Source organism: Rhinoderma darwinii, unplaced genomic scaffold (genome assembly GCF_050947455.1).
Source record: "Rhinoderma darwinii isolate aRhiDar2 unplaced genomic scaffold, aRhiDar2.hap1 Scaffold_3160, whole genome shotgun sequence".
Lineage (NCBI taxonomy): Eukaryota > Metazoa > Chordata > Amphibia > Anura > Rhinodermatidae > Rhinoderma > Rhinoderma darwinii.
The window spans coordinates 161019-188837 of NW_027463372.1; the positions used below are offsets into that span (position 1 = coordinate 161019).

Sequence of the window (27819 nt, forward strand, 5' to 3'; positions counted from 1 at the left end):
TGTACATATATAATTATATACAGGAGATACCCAGGTTATACCAGCATGCTCCATATCACTATATACAAGAAGATGTATAACTTATACCAGCTGTACATATATAATTATATACAGAAGATACCCAGGTTATACCAGCATGCTCCATATCACTATATACAAGAAGATGTATAACTTATACCCGCTGTACATATATAATTATATACAGAAGATACCCAGGTTATACCAGCATGCTCCATATCACTATATACAGAAGATACCCAGGTTATACCAGCATGCTCCATATCACTATATACAGAAGATGCCCAGGTTATACCAGCATGTGCCATATCACTATATACAAGAAGATGTATAACTTATACCAGCTGTACATATATAATTATATACAGAAGATACCCAGGTTATACCAGCATGCTCCATATCACTATATAGAAGAAGATGTATAACTTATACCAGCTGTACATATATAATTATATACAGAAGATACCCAGGATATACCAGCATGCTCCATATCACTATATACAAGAAGATGTATAACTTACACCAGCTGTACATATATAATTATATACAGAAGATACCCAGGTTATACCAGCATGCTCCATATCACTATATACAAGAAGATGTATAACTTATACCAGCTGTACATATATAATTATATACAGTAGATACCCAGGTTATACCAGCATGCTCCATATCACTATATACAAGAAGATGTATAACTTATTCCAGCTGAACATATATAATTATATACAGAAGATCCCCAGGTTATACCAGCATATTCAATATCACTATATACAAGAAGATGTATAACTTATACCAGCTGTACATATATAATTGTATACAGAAGATACCCATGTTAAACCAGCATGCTCCATATCACTATATACAAGATGTATAACTTATACGAGCTGTACATATATAATTATATACAGAAGATACCCATGTTAAACCAGCATGATCCATATCACTATATACAAGAAGATGTATAACTTATACCAGCTGTACATATATAATTATATACAGAAGATACCCAGGTTATACCAGCATGCTTCATATCACTATATACAAGATGTATAACTTATACCAGCTGTACATATATATTTATATACAAAAGATTCCCAGGTTATACCAGCATGCTTCATATCACTATATACAAGAAGATGTGTAACTTATACCAGCTGTACATATATAATTATATACAGAAGATACCCAGGTTATATTAGCATGCTCCATATCACTATATACAAGAAGATGTATAACTTATACCAGCTGTACATATATGATTATATACAGAAGATACCCAGGTTATACCAGCATGCTCCATATAACTATATACAAGATGTATAACTTATACCAGCTGTACATATATAATTATATACAGTAGATACCCAGGTTATACCAGCATGCTCCATATAACTATATATAAGAAGATGTATAACTTATACCAGCTGTACATATATAATTATATACAGTAGATACCCAGGTTATACCAGCATGCTCCATATCACTATATACAAGAAGATGTATAACTTATACCAGCTGTACATATATAATGAAGATACCCAGGTTATACCAGCATGCTCCATATCCCTATATACAAGAAGATGTATAACTTATACCAGCTGTACATATATAATTATATACAGAAGATACCCAGGTTATACCAGCATGCTCCATATCACTATATACAAGAAGATGTATAACTTATACCAGCTGCACATATATAATTATATACAGAAGATACCCAGGTTATACCAGCATGCTCCATATCACTATATACAAGAAGATGTATAACTTATACCAGCTGTACATATATAACTATATACAGAATATACCCAGGTTATACCAGCATGCTCCATATCACTATATACAAGAAGATGTATAACTTATACCAGCTGTACATATATAATTATATACAGAAGATACCCAGGTTATATCAGCATGCTCCATATCACTATATACAGGAAGATGTATAACTTATACCAGCTGTACATATATAATTATATACAGAAGATACCCGGGTTATAGCAGCATGCTCCATATCACTATATACAAGAAGATGTATAACTTATACCAGCTGTACATATATAATTATACACAGAAGATACCCAGGTTATACCAGCATGCTCCATATCACTATATACAAGAAGATGTATAACTTATACCAGCTGTACATATATAACTATATACAGAAGATACCCAGGTAATACCAGCATGCTCCATATCACTATATACAAGAAGATGTATAACTTATACCAGCTGTACATATATAATTATATATAGAAGATACCCAGGTTATACCAGCATGCTCCATATCACTATATACAGGAAGATGAATAACTTATACCAGCTGTACATATATAATTATATACAGTAGATACCCAGGTTATACCAGCATGCTCCATATAACTACATACAAGAAGATGTATAACGTATACCAGCTGTACATATATAATTATATACAGAAGTTACGCAGGTTATATCAGCATGCTCCATATCACTATATACAAGAAGATGTATAACTTATACCAGCTGTACATATATAACTATATACAGAATATACCCAGGTTATACCAGCATGCTCCATATCACTATATACAAGAAGATGTATAACTTATACCAGCTGTACATATATAATTATATACAGAAGATACCCAGGTTATATCAGCATGCTCCATATCACTATATACAGGAAGATGTATAACTTATACCAGCTGTACATATATAATTATATACAGAAGATACCCAGGTTATACCAGCATGCTCCATATCACTATATACAAGAAGATGTATAACTTATACCAGCTGTACATATATAACTATATACAGAATATACCCAGGTTATACCAGCATGCTCCATATCACTATATACAAGAAGATGTATAACTTATACCAGCTGTACATATATAATTATATATAGAAGATACCCAGGTTATACCAGCATGCTCCATATCACTATATACAGGAAGATGTATAACTTATACCAGCTGTACATATATAATTATATACAGAAGATACCCAGGTTATACCAGCATGCTCCATATCACTATATACAAGAAGATGTATAACTTATACCAGCTGTACATATATAATTATATACAGAAGATACCCAGGTTACACCAGCATGCTCCATATCACTATATACAAGAAGATGTATAACTTATACCAGCTGTACATATATAATTATATACAGTAGATACCCAGGTTATACCAGCATGCTCCATATCACTATATACAAGAAGATGTATAACTTATACCAGCTGTACATATATAATTATACACAGAAGATACCCAGGTTATACCAGCATGCTCCATATCACTATATACAAGAAGATGTATAACTTATACCAGCTGTACATATATAACTATATACAGAAGATACCCAGGTAATACCAGCATGCTCCATATCACTATATACAAGAAGATGTATAACTTATACCCGCTGTACATATATAATTATATACAGAAGATACCCAGGTTATACCAGCATGCTCCATATCACTATATACAGAAGATACCCAGGTTATACCAGCATGCTCCATATCACTATATACAGAAGATGCCCAGGTTATACCAGCATGTGCCATATCACTATATACCAGAAGATGTATAACTTATACCAGCTGTACATATATAATTATATACAGAAGATCCCCAGGTTATACCAGCATGCTCCATATCTCTATATACAAGAAGATGTATAACTTATTCCAGCTGAACATATATAATTATATACAGAAGATCCCCAGGTTATACCAGCATATTCAATATCACTATATACAAGAAGATGTATAACTTATACCAGCTGTACATATATAATTATATACAGAAGATACCCAGGTTATACCAGCATGCTCCATATCACTATATACAGGAAGATGTATAACTTATACCAGCTGTACATATATATGTATATACAGAAGATACCCATGTTAAACCAGCATGCTCCATATCACTATATACAAGATGTATAACTTATACGAGCTGTACATATATAATTATATACAGAAGATACCCATGTTAAACCAGCATGATCCATATCACTATATACAAGAAGATGTATAACTTATACCAGCTGTACATATATAATTATATACAGAAGATACCCAGGTTATACCAGCATGCTTCATATCACTATATATACAAGGAGATGTATAACTTATACCAGCTGTACATATATAATTATATACAAAAGATTCCCAGGTTATACCAGCATGCTCCATATCACTATATACAAGAAGATGTGTAACTTATACCAGCTGTACATATATAATTATATACAGAAGATACCCAGGTTATATTAGCATGCTCCATATCACTATATACAAGAAGATGTATAACTTATACCAGCTGTACATATATGATTATATACAGAAGATACCCAGGTTATACCAGCATGCTCCATATAACTATATACAAGATGTATAACTTATACCAGCTGTACATATATAATTATATACAGTAGATACCCAGGTTATACCAGCATGCTCCATATAACTATATACAAGAAGATGTATAACTTATACCAGCTGTACATATATAATTATATACAGTAGATACCCAGGTTATACCAGCATGCTCCATATCACTATATACAAGAAGATGTATAACTTATACCAGCTATACATATATAATTATATACAGAAGATACCCAGGTTATACCAGCACGCTCCATATCACTATATACAAGAAGATGTATAACTTATACCAGCTGTACATATATAACTATATACAGAATATACCCAGGTTATACCAGCATGCTCCATATCACTATATACAAGAAGATGTATAACTTATACCAGCTGTACATATATAATTATATACAGAAGATACCCAGGTTATACCAGCATGCTCCATATCACTATATACAAGAAGATGTATAACTTATACCAGCTGTACATATATAATTATATACAGTAGATACCCAGGTTATACCAGCATGCTCCATCTCACTATATACAAGATGTATAACTTATACCAGCTGTACATATATAATTATATATAGAAGACACCCAGGTTATACCAGCATGCTCCATATCACTATATACAACAAGATGTATAACTTATACCAGCTGTACATATATAATTATATACAGAAGATCCCCAGGTTATACCAGCATGCTCCATATCACTATATACAGGAAGATGTATAACTTATACCAGCTATACATATATAATTATATACAGAAGATACCCAGGTTATACCAGCATGCTCCATATCACTATATACAAGAAGATGTATAACTTATACCAGCTGTACATATATAATTATATACAGAAGATACCCAGGTTATACCAGCATGCTTCATATCACTATATACAAGAAGATGTATAACGTATACCAGCTGTACATATATAATTATATACAGAAGATACCCAGGTTATACCAGCATGCTTCATATCACTATATACAAGAAGATGTATAACTTATACCAGCTGTACATATATAATTATATACAGAAGATACCCAGGTTATACCAGCATGCTCCGTATCACTATATACAAGAAGATGTATAACTTATACCAGCTGTACATATATAATTATACACAGGAGATACCCAGGTTATACCAGCATGCTCCATATCACTATATACAAGAAGATGTATAACTTATACCAGCTGTACATATATAATTATATACAGAAGATACTCAGGTTATACCAGCATGCTCCATATCACTATATACAAGAAGATGTATAACTTATACCAGCTGTACATATATAATTATATACAGTAGATACCCAGGTTATACCAGCATGCTCCATCTCACTATATACAAGATGTATAACTTATACCAGCTGTACATATATAATTATATACAGAAGATACCCAGGTAATACCAGCATGCTCCATATCACTATATACAAGAAGATATATAACATATACCAGCTGTACATATATAATTATATACAGAAGATACCAAGGTTATACCAGCATGCTCCATATCACTATATATAGGAAGATGTATAACTTATACCAGCTGTACATATATAATTATATACAGTTGATACCCAGGTTATACCAGCATGCTCCATCTCACTATATACAAGATGTATAACTTATACCAGCTGTACATATATAATTATATATAGAAGACACCCAGGTTATACCAGCATGCTCCATATCACTATATACAGGAAGATGTATAACTTATACCAGCTATACATATATAATTATATACAGAAGATACCCAGGTTATACCAGCATGCTCCATATCACTATATACAAGAAGATGTATAACTTATACCAGCTGTACATATATAATTATATACAGAAGATACCCAGGTTATACCAGCATGCTTCATATCACTATATACAAGAAGATGTATAACGTATACCAGCTGTACATATATAATTATATACAGAAGATACCCAGGTTATACCAGCATGCTTCATATCACTATATACAAGAAGATGTATAACTTATACCAGCTGTACATATATAATTATATTCAGAAGATACCCAGGTTATACCAGCATGCTCCGTATCACTATATACAAGAAGATGTATAACTTATACCAGCTGTACATATATAATTATACACAGGAGATACCCAGGTTATACCAGCATGCTCCATATCACTATATACAAGAAGATGTATAACTTATACCAGCTGTACATATATAATTATATACAGAAGATACTCAGGTTATACCAGCATGCTCCATATCACTATATACAGGAAGATGTATAACTTATACCAGCTTTACATATATAATTATATACATGAGATACCCAGGTTATACCAGCATGCTCCATATCACTATATACAAGAAGATGTATAACTTATACCAGCTGTACATATATAATTATACACAGGAGATACCCAGGTTATACCAGCATGCTCCATATCACTATATACAAGAAGATGTATAACTTATACCAGCTGTAGATATATAATTATATACAGGAGATACCCAGGTTATACCAGCATGCTCCATATCACTATATACAAGAAGATGTATAACTTATACCAGCTGTACATATATAATTATATACAGAAGATACCCAGGTTACACCAGCATGCTCCATATCACTATATACAAGAAGAAATATAACTTATACCAGCTGTACATATATAATTATATATAGAAGATACCCAGGTTATACCAGCATGCTCCATATCACTATATACAAGAAGATGTATAACTTATACCAGCTGTACATATATAATTATATACAGAAGATACCCAGGTTATACCAGCATGCTCCATATCACTATATACAGGAAGATGTATAACTTATACCAGCCGTACATATATAATTATACACAGAAGATACCCAGGTTATACCCGCATGCTCCATATCACTATATACAAGAAGATGTATAACTTATACCAGCTGTACATATATAATTATATACAGGAGATACCCAGGTTATACCAGCATGCTCCATATCACTATATACAAGAAGATGTATAACTTATACCAGCTGTACATATATAATTATATACATAGGATACCCAGGTTATACCAGCATGCTCCATATCACTATATACCAGAAGATGTATAACTTATACCAGCTGTACATATATAATTATATACAGAAGATACCCTGGTTATACCAACATGCTCCATATCACTATATACAAGAAGATGTATAACTTATACCAGCTGTACATATATAATTATATACAGAAGATACCCAGGTTATACCAGCATGCTCCCTATCACTATATACAAGAGGATGTATAACTTATACCAGCTGTACATATATAATTATATACAGGAGATACCCAGGTTATACCAGCATGCTCCATATCACTATATACAAGAAGAAATATAACTTATACCAGCTGTACATATATAATTATATATAGAAGATACCCAGGTTATACCAGCATGCTCCATATCACTATATACAAGAAGATGTATAACTTATACCAGCTGTACATATATAATTATATACAGAAGATACCCAGGTTATACCAGTGTACATATATAATTATATACAGAAGATGCCCAGGTGATACCAGCATGCTCCATATCACTATATACAAGAAGATGTATAACTTATACCAGCTATACATATATAATTATATACAGAAGATACCCAGGTTATACCAGCATGCTCCATATCACTATATACAAGAAGATGTATAACTTATACCAGCTGTACATATATAATTATATACAGAAGATACCCAGGTTATACCAGCATGCTTCATATCACTATATACAAGAAGATGTATAACGTATACCAGCTGTACATATATAATTATATACAGAAGATACCCAGGTTATACCAGCATGCTTCATATCACTATATACAAGAAGATGTATAACTTATACCAGCTGTACATATATAATTATATACAGAAGATACCCAGGTTATACCAGCATGCTCCGTATCACTATATACAAGAAGATGTATAACTTATACCAGCTGTACATATATAATTATACACAGGAGATACCCAGGTTATACCAGCATGCTCCATATCACTATATACAAGAAGATGTATAACTTATACCAGCTGTACATATATAATTATATACAGAAGATACTCAGGTTATACCAGCATGCTCCATATCACTATATACAGGAAGATGTATAACTTATACCAGCTTTACATATATAATTATATACATGAGATACCCAGGTTATACCAGCATGCTCCATATCACTATATACAAGAAGATGTATAACTTATACCAGCTGTACATATATAATTATACACAGGAGATACCCAGGTTATACCAGCATGCTCCATATCACTATATACAAGAAGATGTATAACTTATACCAGCTGTACATATATAATTATATACAGGAGATACCCAGGTTATACCAGCATGCTCCATATCACTATATACAAGAAGATGTATAACTTATACCAGCTGTACATATATAATTATATACAGAAGATACCCAGGTTACACCAGCATGCTCCATATCACTATATACAAGAAGAAATATAACTTATACCAGCTGTACATATATAATTATATATAGAAGATACCCAGGTTATACCAGCATGCTCCATATCACTATATACAAGAAGATGTATAACTTATACCAGCTGTACATATATAATTATATACAGAAGATACCCAGGTTATACCAGCATGCTCCATATCACTATATACAGGAAGATGTATAACTTATACCAGCCGTACATATATAATTATACACAGAAGATACCCAGGTTATACCCGCATGCTCCATATCACTATATACAAGAAGATGTATAACTTATACCAGCTGTACATATATAATTATATACAGGAGATACCCAGGTTATACCAGCATGCTCCATATCACTATATACAAGAAGATGTATAACTTATACCAGCTGTACATATATGATTATATACAGAAGATACCCAGGTTATACCAGCATGCTCCATATCACTATATACAAGAAGATGTATAACTTATACCAGCTGTACATATATAATTATATACAGAAGATACCCAGGTTATACCAGCATGCTCCATATCACTATATACAAGAAGATGTATAACTTATACCAGCTGTACATATATAATTATATACAGAAGATACCCAGGTTACACCAGCATGCTCCATATCACTATATACAAGAAGGTGTATAACTTATACCTACTGTACATATATAATTATATACAGAAGATACCCAGGTTATACCAGCATGCTCCATATCACTATATACAAGAAGATGTATCACTTATACTAGCTCTACATATATAATTATATACAGAGGATACCCAGGTTATACCAGCATGCTCCATATCACTATATACCAGAAGATGTATAACTTATACCAGCTGTACATATATAATTATATACAGAAGATACCCAGGTTATACCCGCATGCTCCATATCACTATATACAAGAAGATGTATAACTTATACTAGCTCTACATATATAATTATATACAGAGGATACCCAGGTTATACCAGCATGCTCCATATCACTATATACCAGAAGATGTATAACTTATACCAGCTGTACATATATAATTATATACAGAAGATACCCTGGTTATACCAACATGCTCCATATCACTATATACAAGAAGATGTATAACTTATACCAGCTGTACATATATAATTATATACAGAAGATACCCAGGTTATACCAGCATGCTCCCTATCACTATATACAAGAGGATGTATAACTTATACCAGCTGTACATATATAATTATATACAGGAGATACCCAGGTTATACCAGCATGCTCCATATCACTATATACAAGAAGAAATATAACTTATACCAGCTGTACATATATAATTATATATAGAAGATACCCAGGTTATACCAGTATGCTCCATATCACTATATACAAGAAGATGTATAACTTATACCAGCTGTACATATATAATTATATACAGAAGATACCCAGGTTATACCAGTGTACATATATAATTATATACAGAAGATGCCCAGGTGATACCAGCATGCTCCATATCACTATATACAAGAAGATGTATAACTTATACCAGCTGTACATATATAATTATATACAGAAGATACCCAGGTTATACCAGCATGCTCCATATCACTGTATACAAGAAGATGTATAACTTATACCAGCTGCACATATATAATTATATACAGAAGATACCCAGGTGATACCAGCATGCTCCATATCACTATATACAAGAAGATGTATAACTTATACCAGCTGTACATATATAATTATATACAGAATATACCCAGGTTATACCAGCATGCTCCATATCACTATATACAAGAAGATGTATAACTTATACCAGCTGTACATATATAATTATATACAGAAGATACCCAGGTTATACCAGCATGCTCCATATCACTATATACAAGAAGATGTATAACTTATACCACTGTACATATATAATTATATACAGAAGATACCCAGGTTACACCAGCATGCTCCATATCACTATATACAAGAAGAAATATAACTTATACCAGCTGTACATATATAATTATATATAGAAGATACCCAGGTTATACCAGCATGCTCCATATCACTATATACAAGAAGATGTATAACTTATACCAGCTGTACATATATAATTATATACAGAAGATACCCAGGTTATACCAGCATGCTCCATATCACTATATACAGGAAGATGTATAACTTATACCAGCCGTACATATATAATTATACACAGAAGATACCCAGGTTATACCAGCATGCTCCATATCACTATATACAAGAAGATGTATAACTTATACCAGCTGTACATATATAATTATATACAGAAGATACCCAGGTTATACCAGCATGCTCCATATCACTATCTACAAGAAGATGTATAACTAATACCAGCTGTACATATATAATTATATACAGAAGATACCCAGGATATACCAGCATGCTCCATATCACTATATACAAGAAGACGTATAACTTATACCAGCTGTACATATATAATTATATACAGAAGATACCCAGGTTATACCAGCTGTACATATATTATTATACACAGGAGATACCCAGGTTATACCAGCATGCTCCATATCACCATATACAAGAAGATGTATAACTTATACCAGCTGTACATATATAACTATATACAGAAGATACCCAGGTAATACCAGCATGTTCCATATCACTATATACAAGAAGATGTATAACTTATACCAGCTGTACCTATATCATTATAACAAGGTTATACCAGCGTGCTCCATACCACTATATACAAGAAGATGTATAACTTTTATACCAGCTGTACATATGTAATTCCGGGTGGTTTAGTGCTGTTGAATATTATACATTTCCTGTTGGTCTCAGGATGGGACTGAGCTGCTGTTTCGGGGACAGCTGGACATACATATGGGCTCTTGTGTGTGTGTATGTGAGGCTCTGTTCACATCTATGTTGGAGTCTCTTTTGCAGTTTTCCTAACATTTTTTGCAGGATATATTGATCTCATGTATTGCTGTTTTTACAGTGAAAATGACGGACACCTCATCGGAACCCGACAGACCTCATTATATATGAGCTTGTATCTGTTGTGTGTTTAGAACGGAGGCCACGTCATGGGTGTGAATAAAGCATAAACAATGACGTGGAACAGGAGTTGCTGCCCCTTTATTCTTCTGAATGCTATACCCTAATCCCTGATAGTCTAGGGGAGTGAAGGGATTTATGGACTAGTTCCTGGTGGTCTAGGGCAGGGAAAGGATTTATGGTCTGTTTCCTAGTGGTCTAGGGCAGTGAAGGGATTTATGGTACAGTTCTGGTGGTCTAGGGCAGTGACGGGATTTAAGGTCTAGTTCCTGGTGGTCTAGGGAAGTGAAGAGATTTATGGTCTGGTTCCTGGTGGTCTAGGGAAGTGAACGGATTTGTGGTATATTTCCTGGTGGTCTAAGGCAGTAAAGGGACTTATGGTCTAGTTCCTGGTGGTCTAGGGCAGTGAAGGGATTTATGGTACAGTTCTGGTGGTCTATAGCAGTTCGGGATTTATGGTCTAGTCCCTGGTGGTCTAGGGCAGTGACGGGATTTATGGTACAGTTCTGGTGGTCTACAACAGTGAAAGGATTTATGGTACAGTTCTGGTGGTCTACAACAGTGAAAGGATTTATGGTACAGTTCTGGTGGTCTAGGGCAGTGAAGGGATTTATGGTACAGTTATGGTGGTCTAGGGCAGTGAAGGGATTTAAGGTACAGTTCCTGGTGGTCTATGGCAGTGAAGGGATATATGATCTAGTTCCAGGTGGTCTATAGCAGTGAAGGGCTATATGGTCTAGTTCCTGGTGGACTAGGGCAGTGAAGGGATTTATGGTCTAGTTTCTGGTGGTCTAGGGCAGTAAAGGGATTTATGGTACAGTTCTGGTGGTCTAGGCCAGTGAAGAGCTTTATGGTACAGTTCCTGTTGGTCTAGGGCAGTGACAGGATTTATGGTACAGCTCTGATGGTCTAGAACAGTGAAGGGATTTATGGTCTAGTTCCTGGTGGTGTATGGCAGTGAAGGGATATATTGTCTAGTTCCTGGTGGTGTATGGCAGTGAAGGGATATATGGTCTAGTTCCTGGTGGACTAGGGCAGTGAAGAGATTTATGGTACAGTTCTGGTGGTATAGAGCAGTGAAGGAATTTATGGTACAGTTCCTGGTGGTCTAGGGCAGTGAAGGTATTTAAGGTCTACTTCCTGGTTGTCCAGAGCAGTGAAGGGATTTATGGTACAGTTCCTCGTGGTCTAAGGCAATCATGGGATTTATGGTACAATTCTGGTGGTCTAGAGCAGTCAAGGGAATTATGGTCTAGTTCCTGGTGGCCTAGGGCAGTCAAGGGATTTATGGTACATTTACTGGTGGTCTAGCGCAGTGACGGGATTAATGGTAGAGTTCCTGGTGGTCTAGGGCAGTAAAGGGATATATGGTCTGGTTCCTGGTGGTCTAGGGAAGTGAAGGGATTTATGGTCTGGTTGCTGGTGGTCCAGAGCAATGCAGGGATTTATGTTACAGTTCTGATGATCTAGGACAGTGAGGAGATTTATGGTACAGTTCTGGTGGTCTAGAACAGTGAAAGGATTTATGGTACAGTTCCTAGTTGTTGTCATGTCCATGGCCGCCGGACGTCAGGCTCACTCACCTCCTGACGGCCGCAGCCATGGGTCTTCGAGCGCTGGCTCCAGTCTCCTCAGGAGCCGCCACCGCTCACTTCCGCTCACCTCGGCCAGGTCCCGTAGGGTGAGCGCGCACGCCCGTGCCCGCTGTAAAATTAGCCCATGAGTATCCTGGACTATAAGAAGGGCCCAGCCCCTTCCTCCCATGCCTGAGCGTTGTTGTCATACCCAAAGTTTGTCTATACAAATGGTCTCCTAGTGTTTTCCAGTTCCCAGTGTTTCCCGTACCTGTATCCTGTATCCCGTGCTATCCTGGTCAAGTGCCGTGCTGAGCTGTAGTCGTGCTGTGCTGCATACCACGCCTGTCCTGCTACACCACGCCTGATGTCTGTCTGCTGCCTAGTCCCAGCCGAGCCTGCCTTGCTACTGTCCGAGCTGCCTCAAGTACACTATACGAACTATAGACTGTTAACTGCGCCCTGTTGGCCAGCTGCCATACCGTCAAGGCGGTACGGCCCAGTGGGTCCACGAACCCAACGTGACAGTATGCTGAGGCCATGGACCCCACTGGTCGATCCAAGACCAAGATGACGTCACAAGAGATGCGGGCGGATATGCTGGACCTCCAGTCTCAACAGGGCCAACTCCTCCAGGCCTTGAACATTCTCGCACGTCGGCAGGAGGCACAAGCTACCATTCCTCCTACTACACCTCCTGGCAGTGTTGATCCTCAGACTACATCTCCTGGCAGTGTTGATCCTCGTTTTTCTTTGCCACTTCCTGACCGCTATGATGGAGACGCAGGTGCCTGTCATGGATTTTTGAACCAGTGCCAGATCCACTTCAGTCTGTATGCTACTGCATTTTGATCTGATGGCGCAAGGGTCGCTTTCATCATCTCTCTCCTCACTGGCAAGGCCCTTGCATGGGTGAATCATATCTGGGAGAGACAAGGACCAGAGACCCGTGACTTCCAGGGCTTCCTCCAGACATTTCGCACGGTGTTTGAGGAGCCTGGACGAGTCTCCTCTGCCGCGACTTCCTTGCTGAACCTACGCCAAGGAGACACCTCCATGAGTGAGTACGCCATCCACTTCCGCACCCTGGCGGGAGAACTGTTGTGGAAGAATGAGGCCCTGGTGGCTACATTCTGGCAGGGACTGTTTCCTAAGATTAAGGACGAACTTGCCGCTCGAGACCTGCTGTCTACCCTGGATGACCTCATTCTTCTGTCCGCCCGGATTGATATGAGGATCCGAGAACAGCTCCAAGAGGCTCGTCGGGAGGGATGCCTTCCTAGTCCGGCCCCACCCTTGCAGCAACCTCTGCTGTCCTCAGGTGCCAATCCTCATAAGGAGTCTGTGAGGATGGACCAGTGTAAGCTATCTACCCAGGAGAAACAACGCAGACGCGCTTCAGGACCCTGTCAATATTGCGACCTCGGAGGCCATATTGTGCGTCTGTGTCCCCAAAAGCCCCAAAGCCTAGGGTTGGTAGGAGAGTCAACCTTGGGTAAGAAAGGACTTCTGTCTAAATTGTCCATACCTGTGACCATAGTGTCCGGCGAGAAAACGCATGGGGTCTCTGCGTATCTGGACTCTGGATCCGCTGAAAATTTCATTTGTAGAGACCTGGTGGATCTTCTTCAATTACCCACTACCCCTCTGGAGAGGCCGTTGATGGTTGCATCGGTAAATGCCAGACCCAGTTATAGCTGTGACTAAGCCGCTGAGGCTCCGAGCTGCTATCGTTCTTTGTCTTGTCCAAGGTCGTTAACTCCATGCTGCTGGGCCTACCTTGGCTCCGACTACATGCCCCAGTCCTGGACTGGAACTCTGGAGAGGTTCTCCACTGGGGCACCGAGTGTCACAACTGTTGCCTGGGACAGATTCGTTCGGCTCAGCCTGCTCTGCCTCAGTCATTGGCAGGATTGTCGAGTCATTATGCTGCATTTTCGGACATCTTCAGCAAAAAGGAGGCGTAGAAGCTGCCCCCATACCGGGCGTATGACTGCCCTATCGAGCTGATTCCTGGTGCATCCCTTCCCCGTGGTAGAGTATATCCTCTCTCCTTGCCAGAGACTATGTCCATGTCCGCCTATGTTAAAGACAACTTGCAGTGGGGCTTCATACGGAAGTCTTCCTCCCCGGCAGGAGCCGGGTTCTTCTTTGTCAAGAAAAAGGATTGTTGTCTGCGTCCCTGTATCGACTACCGGGGTCTCAACCAGATCACGGTGAAAAATAAGTATCCATTGCCACTGATCTCTGAACTGTTTGATCGTATACGTGGTGCCAAGATTTTTTTCCAAACTAGACCTGCGTGGGGCTTACAATCTAGTCCGGATTTGCCGGGGTGATGAATGGAAGACTGCATTTAACACCCGTGATGGACACTATGAATATCTAGTAATGTCCTTCGGCCTGTGTAATGCTCCTGCGGTCTTCCAGGAGTTCGTTAATTAATCTTCCGTGACCTCCTCTATGTTTGTGTTTGTAGTCTATCTTGATGACATCTTGATTTTTTTTCTCCAGATCCTGTGACTCATCAGAGACATGTCCGTCAAATTTTGCTGCGGTTAAGGCAGAATTGTCTGTACGCCAAGTTGGAGAAGTGCGTATTTGAGAGAGATGCTCTACCCTTCCTGGGCTATATTGTCTCGAATCGTGGTCTCGAGATGGATGCTGAGAAGGTAAAGTCTGTTCTGGAATGGCTACATCCTCAAGGCTTGAGGGCCATACAGCGCTTTCTGGGATTCGCCAATTTCTACAGACAGTTTATTCCAAACTTCTCCTCACTGACTTCTCCTATCTCTAACCTTACCAAGAAGGGCATGAACGCTATGGTGTGGACTCCTGAGGCAGAGTCCGCTTTCCCTAGCCTGAAGAGTGCCTTCACGTCAGCCTCTATCCTCCATCATCCAGATGTCTCTCTACATTTCTCGCTGGAGGTGGACGTATCCTCTGTCAGTGCTGGTGCACTCCTGTTCCAGAGAGGTTCCAAGGGCAAGTCTATGGTATGTGGATATTTCTCTAAGCTCTTCTCTTCCGCAGAACGCAACTACTCGGGGATCGGGAGTTACTGGCCATCAAGTTGGCCCTGGAGGAGTGGAGACATCTACTAGAGGGCGCAGCTCATCCCATCCTGATTTTTACGGACCACAAGAATCTGACCTACCTCCAGACGGCCCAACGTCTGAATCCCCGTCTGGCCAGGTAGTTGCCGTTCTTTACCAGGTTCCAGTTTGAGCTCCATTATTGCCCGGCTGACAAAAATGTGAGGGCCGATGCCTTGTCCAGGTCTTTCGAGACAGAGGACACCATGGAGATTCCACAGAACATTATTGATCCGTCTTGCATTGTCTCTGTCAACCCCCTGCAAGTTGGGGACATTCCTCCAGGGAGTAATTTTGTGCGCCTGGCTGACAGAGGGAGAGTCCTCCACTGGGGACACTGTTCTAGACTGGTAGGTCACGCGGGGTCCGTAAGACCCGGGATCTGATTGCTTGTCATTTCTGGTGGCCCACGCTGCCCAAAGACATTATGGACTTTGTTTCTTCCTGCTCAGTGTGTGCAGCCAACAAGGTCGCTCACTCCAGACCTGCTGGCCTGCTCCAGCCATTGCCTGTGCCCAATGGTCCCTGGCAGCATATAGCGATGGACTTTATCACGGACCTGCCTCTCTCTGCTGGATGCAGTACTGTCTGGGTGGTGGTGGATCGATTTTCGAAGATGGCCCAGAGAGTTCCTCTGACTGGTGTTCCTTCTGCTCCTCAACTGGCCAAGCTGTTTATCCAACACATCTTCCGACTGCACGGCTTGCCGCAGCATATTGTGTCTGTTCAGGGGGTTCAGTTTGCCTCGAGGTTCTGGACAGCTCTCTGCGGACTCCTCGGTGTAAATTTGGACTTTTCCTCGGCCTACCATCCTCAGTCCAATGGTCAGGTCGAGAGGATCAATCAGATCTTGGAGAACTACCTACGCCACTTCATCTCCGAACAGCATGATGACTGGGTGCAGTTGCTCCCGTGGGCTGAATTTTCGTATAATAATCACACCAGCGAGTCCACAAGGAATACACCGTTCTTCAATGTCTACGGCCAACACCCACTAATTCCTCTGCCGGTGCCTGATACGTCCGAGGTACCAGCTGCTGACACTGCTTTTAGGGACTTTCTGCAGATCTGGCAGCAGACTCGATCCTCCATCCTGCTGGCGGTCGACCGCATGAAATGGAAGGCGGACACAAGGAGAAAATAACCTATTTTGTTTCTCCCTGGCACGAAGATCTGGCTGTCCTCCAGGAATATTTGACTGAGGGTGCCATCATACAAATTTGCTCCCAGGTTCCTCGGACCCATCGAGATCCTACAGCAGATCATCCCTATCGCCTACAAGCTTCGGCTGCCTCCTACCCTCAAGATCCCCAACTCCTTCCATGTCTCCCTCCTAAAACCGGTGGTTCTGAACCGCTTTACCAAGACTCCCAGCCCTGCGGTTGCCTCCAGCGGTCCTTCAGATATCTTCGAGGTTAAGGAGATCTTGGACACCTAGAAAGTAAGAGGAAAGACTTTTTATTTGGTGGATTGGAGGGGGTTTGGGTCCTGAAGAGAGGTCCTGGGAGCCAGAGGAGATCCTTAATGCTCCTACCCTTTTGAAGAAGTTTCTCTCTCGCTCTGGCCCTAAGAAGAGGGGGGATACTGTCATGTGCATAGCCGCGGGCCGTCAGGCTCACTCACCTCCTGACGGCCGCAGCCATGGGCTTTGCGAGAGCCGGCCCCAGTCTCCTCCTCAGGAGATGCCAGCGCTCACTTCCGCTCACCTCGGCTGGGTCCCGTAGGGTGCGCACGCACGCTCGTGCCCGCTCTTAAAGGGGCAGTACGCGCACCGGACTTTAATGTAAAATTAGCCCATGAGTATCCTGGACTATAAGAAGGGCCCAGCCCCTTCCTCCCATGCCTGAGCGTTGTTGTCATACCCAAAGTTTGTCTATACAAATGGTCTCCTAGTGTTTTCCAGTTCCCAGTGTTTCCCGTACCTGTATCCTGTATCCCGTGCTATCCTGGTCAAGTGCCATGCTGAGCTGTAGTCGTGCTGTGCTGCATACCACGCCTGTCCTGCTACACCACGCCAGACATCTGCCTGCTGCCTAGTCCCAGCCGAGCCTGCCTTGCTACTGTCCGAGCTGCCACAGGTACCCTATACGAATTATAGACTGTGACCTGCGCCCTGTTGGCCAGCTGCCATACCACCAAGGTGGTATGGCCCAGTGGGTCCACGAACCAAACGTGACAGTGGTCTAGGGCAGTGAATGGATTTAAGGTACAGTTCCTGTTGGTCTTAGGCAGTGATGGGATATATGGTCTAGTTCCTGGTGGTCCAGAGCAGTGAAGGGATTTATGGTACAGTTCTGATGATCTAGGGCAGTGAAGAGATTTATGATACAGTTCCTGGTGGACTAGGGCAGTGACTGGATTTATGATACAGCTCTGGTAGTCTAGAACAGTGAAGGGATTTATGGTAAAGTTCCTGGTGGTCTAGAACAGTGAAGGGATGTATGGTCTAATTCCTGGTGGTCCAGAGAAGTGAAGGGATTTATGGTACAGTTCCTGGTGGTCCAGAGCAGTGATGGGATTAGTGGTACAGTTCCTGGTGGTCTGGGGCAGTGACGGGATTAGTGGTACAGTTCCTGGTGGTCTGGGGCAGTGAAGGGATTTATGGCACAGTTCCTGGTGGTCTAGGGCAGTGACGGGATTAATGGTACAGTTCCTGGTGGTCTAAGGCAGTCAGATTTATGGTCTAGTTCCTGGTGGTCTAGGCAGTGACAGGATTTATGGTACAGTTCCTGGTGGTCTAGGGCAGTGATGGGCTGGCTTGGTGCTCACCTCTCCATGCTCCAGCGGTCCTGCTGTAACAGGTGTATGAGGTCAGCGTCTCTCATGCGGATGTGTTCATCTCCTTCTTCCTCCCCTTCACTGGTCATGGAGAGGACGGAGCAGCAATGTAACAGCCACGCAGTTGTCTTTGTGGTCAGGGCTTAGTCTAAATGAATGCTCTGCTGGAGCTGACAGCGAAATGTTTCTTCGTACAACTACCCGCTGACTGCTGTGGGTCCCGTCATCAGGTGTCCCCCAATTTCCCAGTGTGCCACCCGCTAACACTGGCCCTGGGCATGGCCGATATAATTATTGACAAGGATTTCCTATCTCATCAGACATTTGTTTTTTGCAGCGGCGGAGACCCTGAATTTATGCTACGTGGCCAGCACCTACTCCACCTGCTCTGTAGAGGAGATAGTGGCTGCCGCCCCTGATGGTTTCCGCTGGTTCCAGTTGTACATGTATCGTGACCGTAAGCTGTCTGAGCAGCTCGTGCATCGGGTGGAGGCGCTGGGCTTCAAGGCGCTGGTTCTCACTGTGGACGTTCCATACACTGGCAAGAGGAGGAGCGACATCCGCAATAACTTCCGACTTCCTCCTCACCTCAAGGTTAAGAACTTTGAAGGGGTCTTTGAGGTAAGTCCTGACACTCAGGACACCTGACGATCCACCTGACAGACGTGATGCCCCGCACCGGAGGCTACGCATAGATCACTAACTAGTTACCCTTTCTATGGAAGCCGCTTATGAACTATGATTTCTCCAAATACTGTGAGGATAGTAATAGTGACCCTGGTGTGTGGAGGGCCGGTATGGGATGTAGAGTTTTGCAAACGATTTTTATTGCTCCAATGCATCTAAAATAAAAAAAGAAGCAACTCCCTGAATATTCCTGATTTAAAAATCTCCTCCTATTTAGTGTAACTCTCTTTTTATTTTACAGAAAAGTACAAAACAGAAACTGAAAACAAATCCATCTCTGTATATAAGAGAAAGTATACCAGACCCGGCCACATACACCCCACTCTTACATAGTTACATCTGCACTTCATCCGAAACTAAACAATAACCACAACATCTACAAACATCATAGAACATAATCAAAAGTACTAACTGAAAATACACCGACCTGCGTCACCCGAAGGCCTAAAAAACAAAATGATAATAATAATTCCTCCTATTTAGTGTATTCAACTCCCATGCAGAGCTATATGTCGTCATGGTTACAGACTATAAACAAACCCTGTGTAGTCTGATCCTGTGGTCATGAGTTACTGTCCTCCTGCTGCCCCCTCTTCTACTGTCTGAAGGTTACAAGAAAAGGTGGTAGTCCGTTATAATTCTGAAATATTAATTATTATCCAGCTAGAAAGAAGGGGTGTTATTTATTACTCATCTGGTCTAGCGAGTTTTATCATGATATCCCTGGTGTCTAGTAAGTTTCATCATGATATCCCTGTTTAGTTAGTTTCATCATGATATCCCTGGTGTCTAGTGAGTTTTATCATGATATCCCTGGTGTCTAGTGAGTTTTATCATGATATCCCTGGTGTCTAGTGAGTTTTATCATGATATCCCTGGTGTCTAGTGAGTTTTATCATGATATCCCTGGTGTCTAGTGAGTTTTATCATTATATCCCTGGTATATAGTCAGTTTCATCATGATATCCCTGGTGTCCAGCAAGTTTTATCATGATATCCCTGGTGTATAGTGAGTTTCAACATGATATCCCTGGTGTCCAGCGAGTTTTATCATGCTATCCCTGGTGTCTAGTAAGTTTCATCATGATATCCCTCGTGTCTAGTGAGTTATAACATGATATCCCTGGTGTCTAGAAGAGTTTTATTATGATATCCCTGGTGTATAGTGAGTTTTATCATGATATCTCTGGTGTCCAGCCAGTTTTATCATGATATCCCTGGTGTCTAGTGAGTTATAACATGATATCCCTGGTGTCTAGTGAGTTTTATCATGATATCCCTGGTGTCTAGTGAGTTTCATCATAATATCCCTGGTGTCTAGTGACTTTTATTATGATATCCCTGATGTCTAGTGAGTTTCGTCATGGTATCCCTGGTGTCTAGTGAGTTTCATTATGATATCCCTGGTGTCTAGTGAGTTTCGTCATGGTATCCCTGTTGTATAGGGAGTTTCATCATGATATCCCTGGTGTCTAGTGAGTTATAACCTGATATCCCTGGTGTCTAGTGAGTTTTGTCATGGTATCCCTGGTGTCTAGTGAGTTTCATCATGATATCCCTGGTGTCTAGCGAGTTTTATCATGATATCCCTGGTGTCTAGTGAGTTATAACATGATATCCCTGGTGTCTAGTGAGTTTTATTATGATATCCCTGGTGTCTAGTGAGTTTTGTCATGGTATCCCTGGTGTCTAGTGAGTTTTATTATGATATCCCTGGTGTCTAGTGAGTTTCGTCATGGTATCCCTGTTGTCTAGTGAGTTTCATCATGATATCCCTGGTGTCTAGTGAGTTTCATCATGATATCCCTGGTGTCTAGTGAGTTATAACCTGATATCCCTGGTGTCTAGTGAGTTTTGTCATGGTATCCCTGTTGTCTAGTGAGTTTCATCATGATATCCCTGGTGTCTAGTGAGTTTCATCATGATATCCCTGGTGTCTAGTGAGTTATAACCTGATATCCCTGGTGTCTAGTGAGTTTTGTCATGGTATCCCTGGTGTCTAGTGAGTTTCGTCATGGTATCCCTGTTGTCTAGTAAGTTTCATCATGATATCCCTGGTGTCTAGTGAGTTTCATCATGATATCCCTGGTGTCTAGTGAGTTATAACCTGATATCCCTGGTGCCTAGTGAGTTTTGTCATGGTATCCCTGGTGTCTAGTGAGTTTCATCATGATATCCCTGGTGTCTAACGAGTTTTATCATGATATCCCTGGTGTCTAGTGAGTTTCGTCATGGTATCCCTGGTGTCTAGCGAGTTTTATCATGATATCCCTGGTGTCTAGCGAGTTTTATCATGATATCCCTGGTGTCTAGTGAGTTTCATCATGATATCCCTGGTGTCTAGTGAGTTTCATCATGATATCCCTGGTGTCTAGTGAGTTTTATCATGATATCCCTGGTGTCTAGTGAGTTTCATCATGATATCCCTGGTGTTTAGTGAGTTATAACCTGATATCCCTGGTGTCTAGTGAGTTTTGTCATGGTATCCCTGGTGTCTAGTGAGCTTCATCATGATATCCCTGGTGTCTAGTGAGTTTCATCATGATATCCCTGGTGTCTAGTGAGTTTTATCATGATATCCCTGGTGTCTAGTGAGTTTCATCATGATATCCCTGGTGTTTAGTGAGTTATAACCTGATATCCCTGGTGTCTAGTGAGTTTTGTCATGGTATCCCTGGTGTCTAGCGAGTTTTATCATGATATCCCTGGTGTCTAGTGAGTTTCATCATGATATCCCTGGTGTCTAGTGAGTTTTATCATGATATCCCTGGTGTCTAGTGAGTTTTATAATAATATCTCTGGTGTATAGTGAGTTTTATAATAATATCTCTGGTGTCTAGTGAGTATTATAATATTTATCTCTGGTGTCTAGTGAGTATTATAATATTTATCTCTGGTGTCTAGTGGGTTAGGAGTAGGAATAGTATTACTTGTTACTATTTACCTGGTGTCTATTGGGTTGTTATTATATATTTGGTTTTTAGTGTTTTAACATTTATATCCAGGATGTTGAGGGCTTTAGAATTAATAACCTTGGTGTCTAGTAATTAAATTATAACTTCCCTGTTGTCTATTGGAGTAATGATAGTATTTCTAGTAGACACCACCGATGCCTCATACCAACTGCCTGCGCCACCTTTACAGTATGTGCCCCTTTATAGCATGTGCCCCCTTTATAGTATGCGTCCCTTTATAGTATGCGCCCCTTTATAGTATGCACCCCTTTATAGTATGCACCCCTTTATAGTATGTGCCCCTTTATAGTATGCGTCCCTTTATAGTATGCACCCCTTTATAGCATGTGCCCCCTTTATAGTATGCGTCCCTTTATAGTATGCGCCCCTTTATAGTATGCACCCCTTTATAGTATGCACCCCTTTATAGTATGTGCCCCCTTTATAGTATGCGTCCCTTTATAGTATGCACCCCTTTATAGTATGTGCCCCTTTATAGCATGTGCCCCTTTATAGTATGCGCCCCTTTATAGTATGCGCCCCTTTATAGTATGTGCCCCCTTTATAGTATGTGCCCCCTTTATAGTATGTGCCCCTTTATAGTATGCGTCCCTTTATAGTATGTGCCCCCTTTATAGTATGTGCCCCCTTTATAGCATGTGCCCCCTTTATAGTATGTGCCCCCTTTATAGTATGCGCCCCTTTATAGTATGCACCCCTTTATAGTATGCACCCCTTTATAGTATGTGCCCCCTTTATAGTATGCGTCCCTTTATAGTATGCACCCCTTTATAGTATGTGCCCCTTTATAGCATGTGCCCCTTTATAGTATGCGCCCCTTTATAGTATGCGCCCCTTTATAGTATGTGCCCCCTTTATAGTATGTGCCCCCTTTATAGTATGTGCCCCTTTATAGTATGCGTCCCTTTATAGTATGTGCCCCCTTTATAGTATGTGCCCCTTTATAGTATGCGTCCCTTTATAGTATGCGTCCCTTTATAGTATGCGTCCCTTTATAGTATGCGCCCCTTTATAGTATGCACCCCTTTATAGTATGCGTCCCTTTATAGTATGCGCCCCTTTATAGTATGCACCCCTTTATAGTATGCGTCCCTTTATAGTATGCGCCCCTTTATAGTATGCACCCCTTTATAGTATGCGCCCCTTTATAGTATGTGCCCCCTTTATAGTATGCGCCCCTTTATAGTATGCGCCCCCTTTATAGTATGCACCCCTTTACAGTATGCACCCCTTTATAGTATGCGCCCCTTTATAGTATGTGCCCCCTTTATAGTATGTGCCCCCTTTATAGTATGTGCCCCTTTATAGTATGCACCCCTTTATAGTATGCGCCCCTTTATAGTATGCGCCCCTTTATAGTATGTGCCCCCTTTATAGTATGTGCCCCCTTTATAGTATGTGCCCCTTTATAGTATGCACCCCTTTACAGTATGCACCCCTTTATAGTATGCGCCCCATTATAGTATGTGCCCCCTTTATAGTATGTGCCCCCTTTATAGTATGTGCCCCTTTATAGTATGTGCCCCCTTTATAGTATGCACCCCTTTATAGTATGTGCCCCCTTTATAGTATGCACCCCTTTATAGTATGCGCCCCTTTATAGTATGTGCCCCCTTTATAGTATGTGCCCCCTTTATAGTATGCGTCCCTTTTATAGTATGTGCCCCTTTTTAGTATGCACCCCTTTATAGTATGTGCCCCCTTTATAGTATGTGCCCCTTTATAGTATGTGCCCCCTTTATAGTATGTGCCCCCTTTATAGTATGTGCCCCCTTTATAGTATGTGCCCCTTTATAGTATGCACCCCTTTACAGTATGCACCCCTTTATAGTATGCGCCCCTTTATAGTATGTGCCCCCTTTATAGTATGTGCCCCCTTTATAGTATGTGCCCCTTTATAGTATGCACCCCTTTACAGTATGCACCCCTTTATAGTATGTGCCCCCTTTATAGTATGCACCCCTTTATAGTATGCACCCCTTTATAGTATGTGCCCCCTTTATAGTATGCACCCCTTTATAGTATGCGCCCCTTTATAGTATGTGCCCCCTTTACAGTATGTGCCCCCTTTATAGTATGTGCCCCCTTTATAGTATGTGCCCCCTTTATAGTATGCACCCCTTTATAGTATGTGCCCCCTTTCCTCAAACACTCTCTGGTTTCCAAGATTGTTTTGCATTGCACAAATAAAAAAAGAGAGAAACTATCTGGGTGTCTTATCTCTTGTTACTTTAGGAGCATTGTGGCCCTGATAATTATGGGGTCCCGGCCAACACACTGGACTCATCCATTAGCTGGAAAGATATTTATTGGCTAAGGAGCCGGACCCAGCTGCCAATCATCATCAAGGGAATACTGACCAAGGAGGATGCGGAGTTGGCAGTGGAACATGGCGTGGAGGGAATCATTGTGTCCAACCATGGGGGCCGCCAACTGGACGGGGAACTAGCCACGGTATATAAATTACATTATATGTCTGACCACCAAAATATGATATTCAAACCAGGACGCCAAGAGCGGCTCTGACCCTTTACCATGCTTTACACTGCATCTGTGCTCTATTAAGGCACAGTTATGGTCAGTAACTCCAGCTTAACTACATTGTTTATTTGGAGTCTGAAGTAATCTGATATCATTTTGATGACTTATCAGAGACTCATGTTACTGCTCTCCCCCTTCCCAATGCTTTACACTGCAGCTCTGCTTGTTCACATTGTCTGCTATGTCTTTGCGTGCCAGCTTCCTGATTGTGCTTTTATAACAAAGTAAAATAACTTTTGATTTTGGTACAACCAAGTGCAGCAGTTACTGGTACCCATACACCACCCCAAAACCCAATATAAGAATGAGTGCCCCCCCTCTATACAGGAATATATGATATAATGTATGGTATATAATCGCTTACTCGTGCCTGTGACTCTCCGGGGCATTGAGTGCACCTGAACCTGCATAGGATTTGTGTCCACAGATTGACGCCCTGTCTGAGATCGTGGATGCGGTGCAGGGTCGGATCGAGGTGTATATAGATGGGGGGATACGGACGGGGAGCGATGTCCTGAAGGCGTTGGCGCTGGGAGCAAAGTGCGTGTTCATTGGACGCCCTGTTGTGTGGGGTCTTGCATACAAGGTAAGAGAACATTTTTCATGGCTCTTACCCCCAACGTTAGTCTATAGTTAGATCAGATATTGGGGCACAGTCATTGAGGGGATCTCGTCTCTTCCACCCCATTGTATTAGGGAGAAGAAGGTGTCCGGGGAGTGCTGCAGATCCTGACTGATGAATTCCGTCTGTCCATGGCGCTCTCCGGTGAGAATTACATAAGAGCAGCACTGTCTATGGGCTCTGGACTATAGAGCTTACAATCTAATAACGTAACCCAACCCAGACAGCCAATGGGAGAGCGTACGTTCATTTCAGAGATGCGGCTTATAACCCCAGCACTACAGAGGGTCCACCATGATGGATGTGGTCCTAATGACCAAGCTACACCTGGATCTTCTAAACGTTCCCAATTCTGACCTTTAAATGGCCAAATTTGTCATCGTCCCTCCCCCCCATTCCACACTCACAATATGCGAAACGCGAAGCAACCACAATCCTGAAAGGCGCAAAAGTTGCAGTCAGCGCAGCACCGTCATACAACTGTAACGTTCCAATGCAAGTCCATCCCGCTGCTGACACCCGAGGAGGGCGCTACATCCACTCACAACTGGTCCTCGTCCTCCTCGTGATGGATCAGATGGATTAAAAAATGGTGACATTCTGATAATCCGGCATGCTGAGACTGACAACGTGCTGGATTATTGGATTTTTGACCCAACACTCACGCATTTGACACAACGTTATTCACACCTGACATTCCCTGGGTTTTCAATGCTGGATTATCCACTAATCTGGCATTGTATCAAATGCCGGATTAGCAGGATGTCTATATTATTGGATGCTGGATTACAGGAATCTCACTGTGTATACTTATTCCTCTGCTTTATAGGGTGTCGAAACGTTTCTGAAATCAACCGCAACCTCATCCAGTTCTCTAAACTCTGAAGCCGATTCTCATAGGGAAGAAATCTGAAATTGACCTAATCCTCAATATGCCGGGAGAAAAAACTGATTAATAAGATGATGATCACGTCTCAGGGTCTCTGAACCCCCCGCAGCGGAGCCCCCTTTAAATAAACTGGGAAGAGTGCGGTGATAATTCCTTGTGGTTTCATGACTACCTAGAACGTGAATAGACGTATCACTTAATGTCCCATGATGCTCCATTTCTGGATCAGTTCCTGAAGATTCTCCTATAGATTTACCCTATATACGCTGTGTACCTCACGCCGCCCGCCACCTGTTACCTCAGCTAGTCAGGCGCCATTACCTCATTACCGGGTTCTAGGTCACTCTTGCACATGATCTTATCTTATATGAAGCTCAGAGACTAAATCTGGAAACCTGCAAAATGATGAAATAAACAAGATAAAAGCTGAATCATTGTATTTCTTAATGTGAGAGGGGGGGGGGGGGTAATTCTATAATTGTGGCTACAGGACTAATGGCGTAATCTAGAACATACTCAGATCTACTCTATGGTAGACAGTACAGGCTTAATGACAATCTAGAACATTGTCAGATAAAGCGTGTGTTAGACTGTGTAGAGTCATATTAACTGAGAACATCCTCAGATGAGACTTCAGGGGTAATGACTGAATCTAGAACTTTCTCAGATCTCTACAATATAATAGAGGCTACAGGGATAATGACTAAATCTAGAACATTTTCAGATC

The 27819-nt window shown here is 40.9% G+C and overlaps 1 protein-coding gene across 4 annotated transcripts in view; it reads left to right on the forward strand.

Moving 5' to 3' along the window:
- The window catches only part of HAO2 (hydroxyacid oxidase 2), a 113303-nt gene extending 85780 nt beyond the window's left edge, over positions 1–27523 (forward strand). For 3 of the 4 annotated variants that reach the window (XM_075848270.1, XM_075848269.1, XM_075848267.1), the window contains exons 4-8: positions 19716–19999; positions 25276–25494; positions 25994–26167; positions 26278–26347; positions 27033–27523. In XM_075848270.1, coding sequence (XP_075704385.1) covers positions 19716–19999; positions 25276–25494; positions 25994–26167; positions 26278–26347; positions 27033–27088 — 803 coding nt within the window. In that variant the 3' untranslated portion in view covers positions 27089–27523. The remainder of the gene's footprint in view (positions 1–19715; positions 20000–25275; positions 25495–25993; positions 26168–26277; positions 26348–27032) is intronic. The other variant, XM_075848268.1, reaches the window with a different exon arrangement.
- Positions 27524–27819: the final 296 nt, after the last annotated feature.